General features: G+C 40.7%; 1 protein-coding gene across 1 annotated transcript in view; it reads right to left on the minus strand.

The window, feature by feature from the left end:
- LOC109471321 overlaps nt 1-5,254 on the minus strand; it is a gene marked incomplete at its 3' end in the record, with an annotated part of 11,031 nt that extends 5,777 nt beyond the window's left edge. The window contains exons 1-3 of the mRNA XM_019770611.1: nt 5,173-5,254; nt 2,532-2,856; nt 1,731-2,038 (exon numbers count right to left, since the gene is read on the minus strand). Coding sequence (XP_019626170.1) covers nt 1,731-2,038; nt 2,532-2,856; nt 5,173-5,254 — 715 coding nt within the window. The remainder of the gene's footprint in view (nt 1-1,730; nt 2,039-2,531; nt 2,857-5,172) is intronic.
- Nucleotides 5,255-15,040: the final 9,786 nt, after the last annotated feature.

Here is a 15,040-nt window from a genome sequence, read left to right on the forward strand (position 1 = left end):
CTCACCCAATCACTCACTCACTCACTTAATCACTCACACACTCACTCACCCACTCACTCACCCACCCACTCACCCACTCACTCACACTCACTCACTCACTCACTCACCAAACCACCCACTCACTTAGTCACTCACTCACTCATTCACCCACTCACTCACTCACTCACTCATTCACCCACTCACCCACCCACTCACTCAATCACTTACCCACTCACCAACTCAAACACTCACTCACTCACTCACTCACTCACTCACTCACTTACTCACTCACTCACTCACTCACTCACCCACTCACTCACTCACCCACTCAATCACTTACTCACTTACTCACTCACTCACTCACTCACTCACTCACTCACTCACTCACTCACTCACTCAAACAGGTCCACTTGCTTCTAACAAAAGTCGGCATACAAATATATATATATATTCCCGAAATATTATGCATTTTTTCACTAGAAGATTGGAATGTAGTTGTAAAAAAAGCGTTTTAGCGCTTATATCCAAAGTTATTTACAGGCAAGTTGGCTGGCTTTTCTTCCCGGCGGCGCTGCGGCGGCTGACGCATTACCAATCAGAGACGCGAAATGCGCAGGCAGCTGAGCAGGCTTCGCGCGGTGCATGGAACAAATTTTGGGGTCAAATCAGAATCGTATTTCAAACGATAAGACGCAATGAGACATCAGAGTTGGCGTGGGCACTTTTCGACATCCCTATCTAGACACCCCCGGTCTGGATAGGGTTAAATAGTGCATGTGTGCAGGCTGTCAGAAAATATCTATTTGGGAGTATTACAATTCCACAGAACAGCATTGCCTGCTGCTTCATAAATTATTCAAGCCATATATGCTTTTCCACACTGCTGAGTTGCCATAATAACAACATTAGCCACAACAGATAAACAATAAAGCAGATAGACCAAACCAAGCAAAATATAGCGGAATACAGAAGCACGTACTGCCACTAGCTATCATGGGCTACGGAGGTGGCAAGCCTTCCAGAGCCTCGGAGGGGCTTTTTAAAACTAAAATTAATACGAGCGCGGATGTCATCCATGCATTTTTCTTTAAATGTGGCCTTACCGTCTGGCGAATCGCCTGATAGTCAGCGGGCCAACCGGCCTACATGAGGGCTGAGACTTAAGGTCATCATTATCAACATAACATAGATACTAATTCATTTACATAACGATATAGATCATTTCTTATAAATATAGGCCATAGATATACACCCAACCACAGGCATATAAACACTCTAGCAGTAGACTGTGGTGCAGTTTGGGAATGAGGAAGATGCCTATGAAAGTACATTTGTGGAATTATTTATTGCAATGTTATGAAGTTGTAATTTAGTGAGTTAACAAAATAGAACAAAACATGGGAACACAATTGCAAAACGGGACGGGGGGGGGTACAAACTCAGCCTCGTTTGGGATTCTGCTCCTCGCCACAAAAGCACCACCTACATCGGCTACATGTAGAGGCGAGAAGCGGAACTCCAGTCAGAAGCTCAAATTAAGGTGTCTGACAGACACCGAACTGTCAGCAAGGTAACTATTTTGGTTGTGTAAAAGAACTACCGTGAAACTACTGTGTTTAGTTGACCAAATTCTCCATTCAATGAAATTCCTATTTTAAGAAAAAAGGGCTCTTCTTACTAGTGTTTTCTCAAAAATTATAAGAATTATGATATCCATAGGCCCATTTGAATTGCGTAGTCAAACCACAAACCTCTCTGTGAACACCTGTCTCGTGCAGCGACGATCTGTTCTTGAGTCATGGCGAAGTTGTACAGCTGGATACAGGCTATCCGGCCCGCGAAGTACTGACTGCTTCCGTACCTCACCGCCACCCGGACCGGGTACTGAGTTGCGACAGACGGGACTCCGACCTGCACCTGTGCGACCTCTGAACCGTTGTACCAGAGGATTGCAACCCCTGTGGAACTATTGTAGGTTCCGCCCACGTAGTTCCAAGCGTTCTGCTGCAGCACACTCGCATGGGCGTACTGTGAGAAATATCCATATCGCTCATACGTCCTGCAATAGACAGTTGATATTTATAATTTTAAAATTGTCAACCGCGAAGAGAAGAAAAGCAAAAACGCACACAGATCCGTGCTTCATGACAACTTATAACTGAAAGAGCGTGAATGTATGAATTAAGGATGAGACCTGGTATGCATACCTTGTAATCACTTCCTTAACTTAAAAAAGATAAGCGAACCGGAACTATAAAAACGGCACTGCCTTCCATCCGTAGGTTCAGTGTGTCTAAAATCCTGTAGGTCAAGGGCAATGTGTCAAAGTCTAGCCCAACCACCTCTTTTCACCGCCTTACACCCCCCCCCGAAAAAAAGAACTCAGGTACCTATTTTTACATGTGAGTGAGGTTATTGTATTGCCCAAGGGTAAAAACTAGGAGACATGTCAAAATTCACACAGAGGACTTTAGATGTTTTTAGAATTTTGCACGCAACACCCTGCCGTTACGCCACATGACCCTGTCTGTCATACTGGGCTATAAACGTACCTTAACATGAATAGCTGTGGAGCTGTTTGCCAAAAATGCACCGCCCACTGATTATTGTTGCCGACGTAGTTGAAGATTGGCCCGGCCTGACCTGTAGGATATATGTGGGCCAGTATGGTGTAGGAGTACCGCACGTCAAGCTTGCCGTTGTTGGGAATGTCGATGTAGGAATTTGCAGTCCCGGAAAACAGGAAAGCGCCACCAGGGTCTCCGTATGGACCAGGGGCTAACTGGGTTCCTCTTGCTACCCCGTCATTTCCGTTTTCTGTTTCGTCTGATGCTCCGTACTGCGTGTTTAATGGCCACACCCCACCTGGGTCACATGCTGAGAACATATTTGTATGGTGTTTAAATTGCGTTTCAATGAGGTATTTTTATCTGTATCAATATAACTGACATAACCGCCTTTTAGCTTAACAAAGCAGCGTCGCAGACACTTAGCTACATTACCCCAACAACCTGTTACTTCCAATGTTTGTACATACAACGAGTTGTTCGGAGTTTTCTAGTTATAATGGCCCGACTTTACTTGGTGGCAGCGGCTCCTCCCTACAATAGTTCTTGGAAAATAATATTTTTAACAAGGAATTTTTTGTTGATTACTCTGATATTTAAAGATATCGATATCAATGCATTATATATTTACACGGTATGTTATCATATAGCCAGTAGCTGTCGACCAATAAGAAGGCTCAATTTCCCATGGGTTGTCAGACCATATCTTAAAAAGTGGGCCATAACCTAAAAAGATAACCATCCACTTTTTGAACCGTCCCATTATACGGGGGAGAGGACCTCGTTTACTCGGTGGTTTATTCGTTGGTTATCGCACCCGACCAGGGATTATCTCAACAAATACACCTCGGGTCGGGGCATTAACCATTTATTATAATTTAGCTAAATTATGGTATATATTACAACTGACGAATTATACATGTTTCAAACCCTCCTTGTTTTTGTATCAGTTGATCATATCCTTTACCCAATGACTGCCTTATCTTATTAACATGATTTCAATGGGTTATGCCAACTTTATTTATGATCACCTCCATCTTATAATAATTACATAACATTAAAAACGCACAAGTATAACTTTCCTACCAGTCAACGCTATTGCATTATGGAAGTAACCAAGTTAAGATATTGCAGTAAAGAAAAACATAAAACGTGGGATAATGCTGCATCATAAAAGAATGCCATTATTTGTGGCGGGGAATGCGGCTTTGTCTTTATTTAAATTTTTAACGATTGATATTTTACTATTTCAACGTGTTACTCATTGATTGATGGACCATTTGTATACACGAACCAACAAAAGCGAATTGACACCGAATTAAAGCTAATGTTTTTGGCTCCATCAGGACTATTCCATCCTAGTGAGAAAAAGGTATTAAATAGGTATCTTCAGATGGCAAAAAGAAAAGAGCAAGGCAAAAGAACAACTGAAGCAGAACATTTTTGGCAGATCTGAAAAAAGGCAAACATAATCAGACAGCAGCTGTTAATAAAAGGACATGAAAACTTGCCACCCTTCGTAGCAACTTTTCATAACAAAAATTTTGATGAGGTAACACCTAAGGAAAATTTTGTTAGGCCACACCGATTAATTTTATGGATGACATCCGCGCGCGCATTGATTTTCGCCTGTTCTCAAAAAAAAAAAAAGATCAAGTCATCCAAGGCTCTGATCTAGCTCTAGGCATGGGTAGTCCATGGTAGTTAGCGACAATACTCTGGAGGATGGCACCCAGGCTACCCACCGAAGCTCCACGACTCAAGAACCCAGTACATACGTACGTGCCCATTCATAAATTCCGCAAAAAGCCAGCATGTGCCGGTTTGTCGTAAACGTCGCTACATGTATGTACTGCCGCAAATCCACAATACCAGCTGTGTATCCCTATGGTTTAGTAGCCTTTTCTATTTTTGGCCTGATTTTTTTTATTCGCCCACGCGCACTAGTTTAGGGGTCTTCAGAGGATGTCATCCATTAAATCAACTTGGTGTGGCCTTACCTGTTCCAGTCCTGAAAAAAATATTAGGGTTGTTTTTTTAGACTTTGTTAAAACTTGCATGAGGAAATTTATATTTCAATGTCCATGTTAGAAATATTTTTACATTTCATTATATTCTAAGGTGTAAGATTAAGGTCAATTAGATTGAAAAATGTACGTCCCTTGCTTGTGTGAGATCCACACACAAAAAAGCAGAGGGTCGGCAGTTTTTCTATGGTCTGTCGGGAAACAGGCAGCATTACATTTTTTTTCCTTGGCCTCAGATCTACATATTTAATGTAAAGAAGTGTAGATTAATTCCTAAAGCTACATTCACAATGCAATTTTATCATTTGACTCAGTATAAAGGCCCCGTGTTGTAAAACAACAGATTCGTGTCTATATAATATGGCACGGTCGGCTGGCCCAAGCATTTTAATTGCAACACCACACACTGCAAATATTTGCGTTGCAGGCAAGTGCCAACCTCCGTCTTGGGTATAACCATACCTTAAATCATGTCCCAGTTATAAAATTTGAAGAAGTGTTAAAAACAGTTCAGTTGGGTCAACTCAAATTCTCCTTTTGGTCAGTAAATGGGTAAAGTAGTAGTGTCGATTAAAAACAATTTCACAGAAATGTCTTACCTTGTGCTTGAGTCACAAGCTGAAGCAAAAACCACACAAGAACGACTCGGTCGAGCAGGCTTTTTTGCAGTATCTTCTTCATTTCTGTGTCGTAATTTTTTGTTGAGTAGTCAACGGAAATTCGTGACTAGTCCAGAGAACGTTACTCGAACAGACTCGTACCGTTGCTACAGGTGCTCCACAACATGAGACAACCGCACCCATTCCTGCCCATATAAATTAGAGAAATACAATAAAGATGAACAGCGTGAAATATTAAGAATTAATCGAGTGAATGGAAACTATGACTACTAAAAGCCTTTGCCCAGAGCTTTTGTGTAGAGATGTAATTACCCCGGTAAATGGAAGAGCAGTAAAACAAGTGCTTTTCCAAAAAGCTGGCATTTCGACGCGCTTTTAGTGTGATAGTTGTTCCTCTAACACATGCAACCTTGCATCTGCTTGGAAATAACTTTAAAGGTATGCCACATATCTACATTTGCTTGAAGATGACAATAGTCAGATCATGGATGCAACCAACATCTGCTTGGAGATAACTCTTACACTTATGAAACCTACATGTGCTTGGAAATGATTATACTATATGTTCCTTTACATCTACTTTGAGATGATGCTGTATATATGACACCCTAGACATAGGTTAGGGAGATGTACATGTAGACCAGATATTTTGATTTGAGTTTCGTCTTTAGTGACATTTAAGAAAACATTTGTATTGGTTTCTATCACTTTGTTTGCCTAAAAATTGCTAATGTAATTGCGTATCAAGGTGATTGCGCAATGGACGTGTCCTATGACCTTCGACCTTTTGGGGGTCATGCAGTCGCCCTTCCCACGCCTCGCCCGTCCGTTTTCGTGGACAAATTTATGCTTTTTTAAAAGATTTTTGGAACTAAAAACTCACATCAGAGGAAACTACATATTAAGTTATAAACTACATAAAACTACATATTAAGTTATTTTCATGAGAGTGATCAGTGCTGGAACATATAAGCCAGTCTCTGCAATAAGCATAAGGCCAAACTGATTTCTTTCACATGTGCGCGAGCATTAATGTTCACCTTGAGTGTTATCCTCTGTACTCCATGGTAGTTTGCGACAATAGAGAGCCAGCGGTAACTACAGATGGTATCCAGGCTGCTGAAGCAATAGGAACTCAAAATTCAAAATGCTTGGCTGTTCGTCGATGTCGACGAAGACTTCTACATGCATCCTCTCCTCATCTGTTTTAACAATATTTAATAATATGTAATAATTTTTTACAATAATACCCATATTTTAATGATATATTGTGACCTCAGAGCAATTCAGGCAGCCAGTATGGCTGCCTGCGAGTCTGTTGTCAGTGTGGTGGTAATTGAAATTGTGTATGTCTGGAGTTTGCAATTTGAAATAAACCATTCTACTACTACTACTGTTGTGCCAGCATGTGACTCAGGAGGCCGATTCTGGATCTGCAGGGACGTCCACAGTGCTGACAGCTGAACTGGAACGGAACTCCTTGGTTTCCTGGACACTGCTGCAGCCGCTACTTTACGACCATGTCTAGTCTCTTCAAGTATTGGTTGGCTTTACAGATTCTGCTGTTGATCTCTTTATCGAGAGAGCCATCATTGGAGATCACACTACCAAGGTAAGTGAACCCATCCACGGTCTTCAGTTTAGTACCCCCGATTGAGATACATGGGCAACGTCAGCAAAGAGGGCCTCCAATATAGTTGTCACCACTGTCTTTGTTTTCGCTTTTAGCCGACGCAGGTCGAAAAGGGACCCCTCCGTTCTGTACTTCAGGTGCACCCCATCTCTTACATCTCTCAATGCCTGGTTGAGAACACTTATTGAAGAGAATTGGGGCTAGCACACACCCCTGTTTGACACCGTTGGAGATTTTATATGTTTTAGATGCTTCTCCCCCACAGAGTACCATGCCTGTCATCTGGTCATGAAATAAACGGATCAGGTTCACAAACTTCCTGGGCACACACCAAACTTTTCAGAGAGCCTCCCTACTAACCGTATCAAAAGCTTTTGTGATATTGATGAAAACTGCATAGAGGTCCAGGTTTTGCTCATTGCACTTCTCTTGTACTTGACGTACCGCAAAAATCATGTTAATTGTACATTCGTCGAGGCAGGTTTATTTGTTGAATGAACCGACCTGCTGTTAATATCTACAGAAGCTAGTCTTAGAGAGTATTTTAGCCACAAGCACACAGGCAAAAATCAGGAAAAACAAAATAGCAGATACGTTAGTCATTTTTGTTTTTCCGATATATTTATGCGTTTGTTTGTAATTGTGTCCTAAACTTTGGCAGTTTTCATGTTTCTAACATGCCCAAAGCGACTTTTAGAAAATACATACATCATTTGTTGACGTTGAAACTGGAATAGAATGTTGTAAAAATAGAGTTCTCAAAAATTATTATCTGACGGTAAATGGAGTTTTACACACCGAAGTTTTTTTATTAAGCCGACGTTTCGGTGACCGCCTGTCACCTTCCTCGGGGCAATTTTGAGTGGTTCACATTGCACTGCAGCACAGGTGTCGCTGCTATAGATGCTTTCCCAAATGTACAATATTAACATGTCTACACAATGTGCTTAATTACAGGGAAATGTATCTACAATGCGGTCTATAGCTGGGACACCTGTGCTGCTGTGCAATGTGAACCAGTCAGAATTGCCCTGAGAAAGGTGACAGACGGTCACCAAAACGTCGGCTGAATAGAAGACTTGGTTGTAGTAAAAAGAGTCCCTTTACTCAGTGACTTACCAACATAATAAAACTATTCACAGTATATGTTTTATTTCATTATGATATAGTGGTCAGCTATCTTTTACCAATTTTGTACGTGTGGTGCCGCGTATGATTTTTGAGACATTATTAAGAAAATTTCGTAAATGGCTTCGTCAGGTTGCTAAGACACTGAGTGAAGAGACTCTTGCTACACAACCGAGTCTGTCACCTTCCTGTATGTAACCTTATTAAGAAAATTATCACGTATTCACCCCATCTAGCTAGTTTTTAGTATTTTGTCTTTTTTTCTTATTTCCTTCTCCTTGTCGTTATTACTCCGTGAAGGAGGTCAGGACCTCCGGACGGAGTGTTGTGATCGGCTGATTTTTCATGTTCGCAGTCAAAACACTGGGTTCTCTTTGTGTAATCGGCACGCAATTTCATACGCCGTCTGCGGGCATGCCCGTGTTGATGCACGAATGTGTATTTTTGCCGTTGCTGCTTTCGCGGTCAATGTAATATTGCAGACGCACCCCTACAATTACGAGGCGAATTGGAATGGTCCAGAAAAACGCGTTGTTTGGAATAGCAGTGGGGGGCTGGAACTTCATGCAGATACGGGGTGGTTTTGATAAGTGGTTCTAGATGTTTTTGCCCATGCTTAAGTGATGCCAAGTTTTTTGGAAGATGTTCGCAGCCAAAACGCATTCTTCCGTACGTCGCATTTCTGTGTAATTTCGCATGTGGTGTGGCATTATGTCCGGGATGATGCACGTCTTTTTATTTTTACCGTAGCTGTTTTGATATTGAAGTAAATGCATATTTTAGAAACATCCCTACTTTTACAATCCTGTGGAATAGGCCGTAGGTTTAGGCAGTTGTCTGGTAGCAGAGGTACTGTAAGCAGATATCCTGGTTATCTGGCCGGCGGTAGTAACACTCGCGGTGCTTACCACAACTGTTGCTTGAATTTGGCCTGTTCCAGGCGCGCTTAATGAGGTACAGGCACGGTAAGACGGTTTGGCTGTCTTTGTTACTAGACACGACCATGATAGTCCGATCTTTATGTGAATGCAATGTTTGTGTGTGTGTAATGAAAATGAACTTCGAACTTGAAGCACAGTATCTTTACACGCCCTGGGAGCAGTAATGGATTTAGCTCTTTGTATGTTTTATGCTTGTGACGCGCCCTCATTGTATTAACCGTTGCCTAATTATAATGTCTGCACAGTAGGTCTGGCGTTGACGCTTGGAATTTTGTTAAAATATATAAAACTTCACGGAGAATTGTCACCTATGGCTCCTTGTTGAAATTGCAACAAGACAATACAGATGCTGGCACTAGGCAGCTACCACATATACCATGCATGTTATCACAAGGGTTAACAGAAAATAAATACAATCAAATAACGATAAATAGCACCTGATATATCGAATACAAATTAGATATTTTGTCGAGAACCAAAGAAGTGGGAGGGGGGTCTTGGGCGTCTCTACTGAATGTGTATACGGCAGAGTTGGAGCATGCGCACATGTTTGTAAAAATCACGTGATTACATTAAGAGTTCTCTACATGGGTGAATAGATTTGTTTGATGTTTCCCAAATTACTTCTTTTTCCACGAAAATAAGTCTGGCTCTTGCAGAAAAACAAAATGCTATTGCATCACCTCATGCCACGTCATTCTTCCAAATAAGGGTGAAGGTAACCATACTTAGTCAGACCAATTAAGGTTTATTTGCTATATTCATTAAGTTTTTACAGTTATACCCTGCGCAACAATACAGTGTGCACATTACGGTCGAAATGAACGGGCAGGGAAAGGCTGTCCGGCCGCCTGTCTCCGGCCCCGACAGCCGGCAAACCAGCGGGCTGTCGTCCCAACCCCGTCCCGTCCAGCAGAGTGGTTCTCGCGGGCGTGTCCGCAACGGCAACGGCGCTTCTGACAAGCAGCAGGAAGACCAGGACACGTCTTCACACAGGTACGAAGACGTCGATGGGTTGGAACGTCACGCAACGTCTGCAGGTAAAGAACCGGACTTTTACAGTGAATATTTAATAGAATCAGGAAAAACAATTGCTTTGAAAAAAGCTGACATTTCGACTGACAAAGGTTTTACTGTCGTTATTGAGGTCGAAGTTGTTGAAATAATATTACCCAAGTTGATGAAATTGGTACGAGACCACTTAAAGAAGAAAACACATCTGATATATGTATGTAACTCTTCATATATACATGTAGATGAAAAATAGCAATTTTGAAACCCGTAGCACTGTGACGATTTTGATGATAGCACATGCTACACACACAAAAAAAAATGCTTCATAAAATTAAGCTTAGTTGAAAGTAATGAGAAGGAAGAAATAGATTTCATTATGGCTGTTAAGTAAATAATTTTAAAAGTTGTTGCTGTGGTAAACGCGTTCTTTCCTGGGTTAAACGTTGCTACGAATGACCGTTAGTTTGTTGTTTCTTTGGCAGATGTTTCATGTAAGACATCACAAATTTAGCGAGGCGCGCATCCAGGCGCGCGGGGTTCTTCGCTCACACTTACCGATCGTATTCGCCATGCCTGCGACTTGCGAAGCTGGTGTATTACGCCGAAAGGCGGTTATACCGGCTATACAAATACAGATACAGATACAATAGCCATGTATTAAAAAGGCGTATTCGCGTTGTAATAAATTTACAGTGCAGAGGTCCCCGCGAAAACCGCGACTCTAAAACCACCATGAAGTTTTCAAGATGGTCTTCACACCAGCAATAAATTCAAAACACATAAGACCTCTTTGCTATATAAAATCTCTACGGTGAATTTATGACACAATAATACGTTTCCAATACATGACTACTGTACCACACCCGACAACAGCAATTTTATAAAACACCGTGAAAACCTCCTGTTCCACCTACTCTAAAGCCAAAGTAAATTAGTTTTCTGTAATATCTAAACAGATAAATAGTGGGTCTCAAAACAAGTAAAAAAAGTATAGCATACAAAAAAAATGGGTAAAATTTATTAGCTCTTTATTTTGAACATTAATATATTTGGGGCCTTACTATTTCATTGAACATACCGAAGGAATGAGGAACAACTAGAAATTAATTTCTGCTAAGTTGAAAACTTGTAGATATTCTCACCTCTGAGCACTATGCTTACGGAGCGATTTTTTTCATGTAACATAAATATTAACCATATGCACAAAACCTTCGTTTAAGACACCTGGTGCAGCTGCAGTTCCAATGTAGGGGGCGTTTCCTGTCCCCAATTTGACCAGGCAAAACCTATCAGTGTGACGCTTTATGGGGGAGGGGGACATTTTCAAGGCCATGCGATCTTTCTGCCTTGTTGGCTGTAGTGCTTTATCGAGGCAAGTTTAGGTATGTTAACCGAAGCTTGGAGGCTGAGCTATAGACTGTTTCAATTTAAAATGAAATTGTTGGTAGTAACATGTAATACGTTTGAATAACATATTAGACAAGCAGTACGTCTGGGGGTCTATCAATGTAAAACTTGAAAGATGATACAGAAAGGGGTTAGGTTATCAAGGCCATGTAAACACTCCGCTCAGTGCAGCGTGACGTGTTGCCTGTGGCATTCTGTTCATTAGGTGCTGTGCTAGTTGTGCTGCTATTTTCACAATGATCGCAAGAAAAGAATAGGACACATTTTGTTTTGTAGACGCCAAACTTACAGGGATTAAGTTGAAAATAACTTTGGCAGTCGATTTTCTCGCTTTATGGTTGAATAGCTCAGTTTGGGTGGTTCTATTGTGCTGTTTCTACACTTTTGCGGGTGGGTGGGTGCAAGAAGGTCCTTAGTCTCATTTTACCATCCGTTAAGAAAAGCGTAACATGTCTAAAAAAAGTAGCAATCTTACAGACATTTCTGTACTCCATTTTATAGTAATACTTGATACGTTTTAAAAGGTAGACCTGTATCTGAATATGTTGTGCGAGTCTACATGTACATATGGCATCAACACAAGCTATTAGACCGCGCCATGAGTCAATCAATTNATCCAAAGGACAAACTTAAAAACTGTGTGAAATCGGATGTCATCTACAGACTAAAATGTGAAGATCATCAATGCAAAGAAACATACATCGGGGAGACTAGTCAGCCGCTCAAGGAAAGATATAAGCAACACTGCAGGGCCAGTAACAGTGGATTTTCTTCGGCCATATGGCACCATCTGGACAAACATAAAGGACATTCTTTTCATCTTGAATCAACGGACATCTTGGACCGGGAGGCGCGCTGGTTTGAGCGTGGAGTCAAGGAGGCGATTTATGAAAGACTTTATAAACCATCACTCAACAGGAAGGGAGGACTTAGAGTTGAACTTTCAAGTACTTGGGATTCTACTTTACAGCATATCTAGGGACTCACTTATCTTTATCATTACATTAGTTAATACTTTACCATGTGTATTGTATATAGAATCTATAGAACGCTTGTTGCTAACTTATTATTTGTTTATTTAGAACATAAATACTTTTAGAATTAACGGTGCCGTTCCGAGTTCTACCGCAATTTTGAATATTTCACTGATGAAAGATGCCGGACGGCGTCTGAAACGTCTGACATTATTTTCTTATTTTATCCAGAAGTAAAGATTCAAACTTTTCTTATTTGAGACTGTCATTTAGTAAAATTAAAGCCAAAGTAAATTAGTTTTCTGTAATATCTAGACAGATAAGTTTTGCGTCTCAAAACAAGTAAAATATAGTACAGCATACAAAATGATAACAAATTGGTAAAAATTTATTAGCTCTTTATTTTGAACATTAATATATTAGGAGCCTTACTATTTTATTGGACATTACAAAGGAATGAGGAACAACTAGAAATTAATTTCTGCTAAGTTAAAAACCTGTAATATTCTCACCTGTGAGCACTATGCTTACAGAGCAATTTTATAACATGTCATATACATGTAACATGAATAGTAACCATGTACACAAAACCTTCGTTTAAGACACCTGGTGCAGCTGCAGTTCCGATATAGGGGGCGTTTCCTGTCCTCAAGTTGACCAGGCAAAACCTATCAGTGTGACGCTTTATGGGGGAGGGGGGCATTTTCAAGGTCATGCGATCTTTCTGCCATGTTAGCTGTAGTGCTTTATCGAGGTAAGTTTGGGTATGTTAAACTGAAGCTTGGAGGCTGAGCTATAGAATGTTTCAATTTTTTATGAAATTGTTGGTAGTAACATTGGACAAGCAGTACGTCTGGGGGTCTATCAATGTAAAACTTGAAAGATGATACAGAAAGGGGTTAGGTTATCAAGGCCATGTAAACACTCCGCTCAGTGCAGCGTGACGTGTTGCCTGTGGCATTCTGTTCATTAGGTGCTGTGCTAGTTGTGCTGCTATTTTCACAATGATCGCAAGAAAAGAATAGGACACATTTTGTTTTGTAGACGCCAAACTTACAGGGATTAAAGCGTAAAACATTAAAAAAGTAGCAATCTTACAGACATTTCTGCACTACATTTTATAGTAATATTTGATGTGTTTTAAATATATAGGTATACTTGTATCTGAATCACTTGGGCTACTCTACATATGACATCTACACACGCTATAAGGGTCGTGTGGGGTCGTTTGGCGCAGTCGGTAGCGCGTTCGGCTCACACCTCAGAGGTCGCGGGTTCGAACCCTGCCCATGTCACCGATCTTGTGTCCTTGGGAAAGGCACTTTACACGACTTTCCTCACTTCACTCAGGTGTAAATGAGTACCTAGCTTCGGCTAGGGACGTCCCTCGGATAGGACGTTAAATGGAGGTCCCGTGTTTGGGAGAGCCATACCCCACGCACGTTAAAGAACCCACCGCACTTATCGAAAAGAGTAGGGGACCTGTGAGTGGTTCAAACCTTACAGTCTGGTCTCGGGGTTGACATCTTTGAAAAGGTGATAGTCACTTGTTATGTCAATCCTTCCACAAATGTGGTAAATCTTCATAAAAAAAATCAATTAGCAGTGTACACAATGTATTTGATTTCCGGAGGTGGCTACTCACTGAATTATTTAGTGCACAGGTGTTTCCCTGTTGATATGTACTGTGGGAACATAAATAGAAACTTGGTGATCACGTCTGTCAAGTAGACGTGCTCGAGAACTCTCCTGCCGTGAACAGGGTTGTACTTGATCAGCTACAAACTGAAGGTTAGCCGGACTGATTTATTCTCTGTATCACTTTGTCTCTTACATCAACATCGTCTTTTTATTAAGGAGTAGGAATATTTCATTACATGTGTTGGTATGATAATAAAGAGATGCACAAGAAATGGGACCCACCACTTGTTGAACCACCATTTGTTGAACATGACTGTATTGCAAGTTAAGCATTAGATGGTACTTGAAACAGTATTTAAAATTGATCAAGCTGTTAGAGTGACATGTTTTTGTATATCTCATTAGTAAATGGATGTATAAGCAGACGGGGAAAATATTACTTTTACACAAATACAAAATCTGTAAATTTAAGTCAAGATAGAACTGCATCAGAACGGGACACGGGTTTTCTTCTTTTTGTAGCCATGTATTTGGTGGTTGTAGTCAAACCTGTTCTCTAAAGGCATTGCCGTTTTCGCGGTTATTAAAAAAATTGCAGCTATGATGTGCTATTTATTTATTTATTTGTTTTCTTTTGTCAGAGTAAACGCAGCCAGTGCTAAACGACGCATTGTTTTTCGGGTGTGCCCTCTACTATACAATTGTTACAGTAACAATTATATATTCATACATTGGAAAAGGCATGTGTCATGGATTCACGATGCAGAGGTTTCCGCGAAAACCGAGAATTTAAAATCACCGTGTAGTTTCAAATACGGTCTTAACACCACAAGAAAGTTAAAAGACCAAACAACCTATTTGTTACATGAAATCTCTATCGTGAAATTATGACACGGAGAATAAGCGTTTCTAATCATTATGATTGACCACTGTGTCACACCACAACAGGGATTGTAAAAACACCGTGAAAACCTCATTTTTCCCTACTCTACTTTACTTTAAAAGAATGACATGTACTGTTGGAATGAGTAAATTCTGTTGTGTACCACCAACATAATATTGACTCTAGTCTGATGTGTTCATGTATATCGCAAAATATTTCAAAGGAA

Source organism: Branchiostoma belcheri, unplaced genomic scaffold (genome assembly GCF_001625305.1).
Source record: "Branchiostoma belcheri isolate BF01 breed outbred unplaced genomic scaffold, Haploidv18h27 scaffold248, whole genome shotgun sequence".
Taxonomy (NCBI): domain Eukaryota; kingdom Metazoa; phylum Chordata; class Leptocardii; order Amphioxiformes; family Branchiostomatidae; genus Branchiostoma; species Branchiostoma belcheri.